We start from the raw sequence: 1525 nt of genomic DNA on the forward strand, positions 1-1525 counted from the left end.
CCACGCAGACCCGCCATTTCCCGCTCTTCTTCCTTACCACCACCGTGTTGGTTAACCACTCGGGATAGAAGACCTCTTTGATAGCCCCTACTTTCTTCAATCTTGTGACTTCTTCTATCACGGCGTCAGTATGTTCTTTCGATGGTCGTCGAGGAGCTTGCCTCTTAGGTGTTATGGCCTGGTTCACATTAAGGCGGTGGCAGATGAAATCTGGGTCGACCCCGGGGGCCTCATAGGGGTCCCAAGCAAACACGTCTAAATTCTGCCGGAGGAAGGCAGTCAGTGCTGACTTCTCCTGGGGTGGCAATTCCGAGCCAATTTGAAAAAACTTCTCTGGGTCAGATCCGACGAGTACTTTCTCCAACTCCTCACAGTTCACCTCCATGGCTGGTCCTCCACTGCCCGCAGTTGGGACCGTGGTCATTAATTGCTATAAGCCGCTCTCGGCCAACGTGGAAGTTACGCGATCCTGCTGCCGCAAGATTGCCGACACCATGCATTGCCTAACAACTCCCTGGTTCCCTATTATCTCTTTGATCTGGCCTCCTGACGGATATTTCACCTTTTGGTGCAAGGTTGATGACACAGCCCCTAGGGTATGAAGCCATGGCCAGGCCACGATGGCTGTGTAAGAGGAGTATGCATCTACGACAATGAAGTTCACTTCTACCACCTCCGAGTCTGTTTGCACAGGCAACCTAATCATGCCTACCTTTCCTTCAAAACTAAGCAGGGGGGAATCGTATGGTAACAGGTTTTCCTGCTTCAAGTTCAATCCCTTATACAAATCAGGGTACATTATCTCCACCGCGCTGCCTTGATCGACTAACACCCTTTTGACGTCATAACCTCCTATCCTGAGCGTCACGACTAAGGCATCATCATGGGGTTGGATAGTCCCTTGTTTGTCTTCCTCCGTGAACCCAATCAATGGCGTGGCGCTCACTCTAGCCCTCTTGGGTTCCCTGTCATCTGGCTTAGTCGGGAGATTGCTCACTGACATTACCCTGAAGGGGACAGAGCCTATCCTCCCAGGTGCGGCGAGAATGACATTAATTGTGCCAATGGGTGGCCTCAACGCACTTTGTCTGGTTTCATTATTTGATGGTTCTTGCCATCCTTCAGAGCGATGCAGCAAATGTCTCAGCTTCCCTTCTCGGACGAGCCTGTCTAAATAGTTCTTCAGGTTCCTGCAATCATCGGTAGTGTGTCCGGGTTCCTGATGGTATGCGCAATATAGGTTCTGATTACGCTTCAAAGGATCGCCAGCCATCTTGTTCGGCCACTGAAAGAAAGGCTCATACTTCACCTTCTCTAGGACTTTGTGGAGAGGTTCTCGGAACACAGCATGGACTGTCTGAGCCCCAGTAGATGCAGATTGCTCTATATAGTCCCTTCTCGGCTTGTTACTGTTGTTAAACCGTTCCGACCTGAAGTCCCTCCTCTCCTGAGGGATGACCTTCGCTTTACCCTTCCCCATCTGCTGGTCCTCCTCGACCCTTTTGTACTTGTCAATTCGGTCCAT

At 50.9% G+C, this 1525-nt stretch overlaps 1 protein-coding gene across 1 annotated transcript; it reads right to left on the reverse strand.

Moving 5' to 3' along the window:
* Positions 1-430: 430 nt before the first annotated feature.
* Positions 431-1273, reverse strand: LOC115953149. Its single transcript, XM_031070679.1, has one exon. The coding sequence runs from the start codon at positions 1271-1273 to the stop codon at positions 431-433; it is 843 nt and encodes a 280-aa protein (XP_030926539.1).
* Positions 1274-1525: the final 252 nt, after the last annotated feature.

This window comes from Quercus lobata, chromosome 1, assembly GCF_001633185.2.
Source record: "Quercus lobata isolate SW786 chromosome 1, ValleyOak3.0 Primary Assembly, whole genome shotgun sequence".
NCBI classification, from domain to species: domain Eukaryota; kingdom Viridiplantae; phylum Streptophyta; class Magnoliopsida; order Fagales; family Fagaceae; genus Quercus; species Quercus lobata.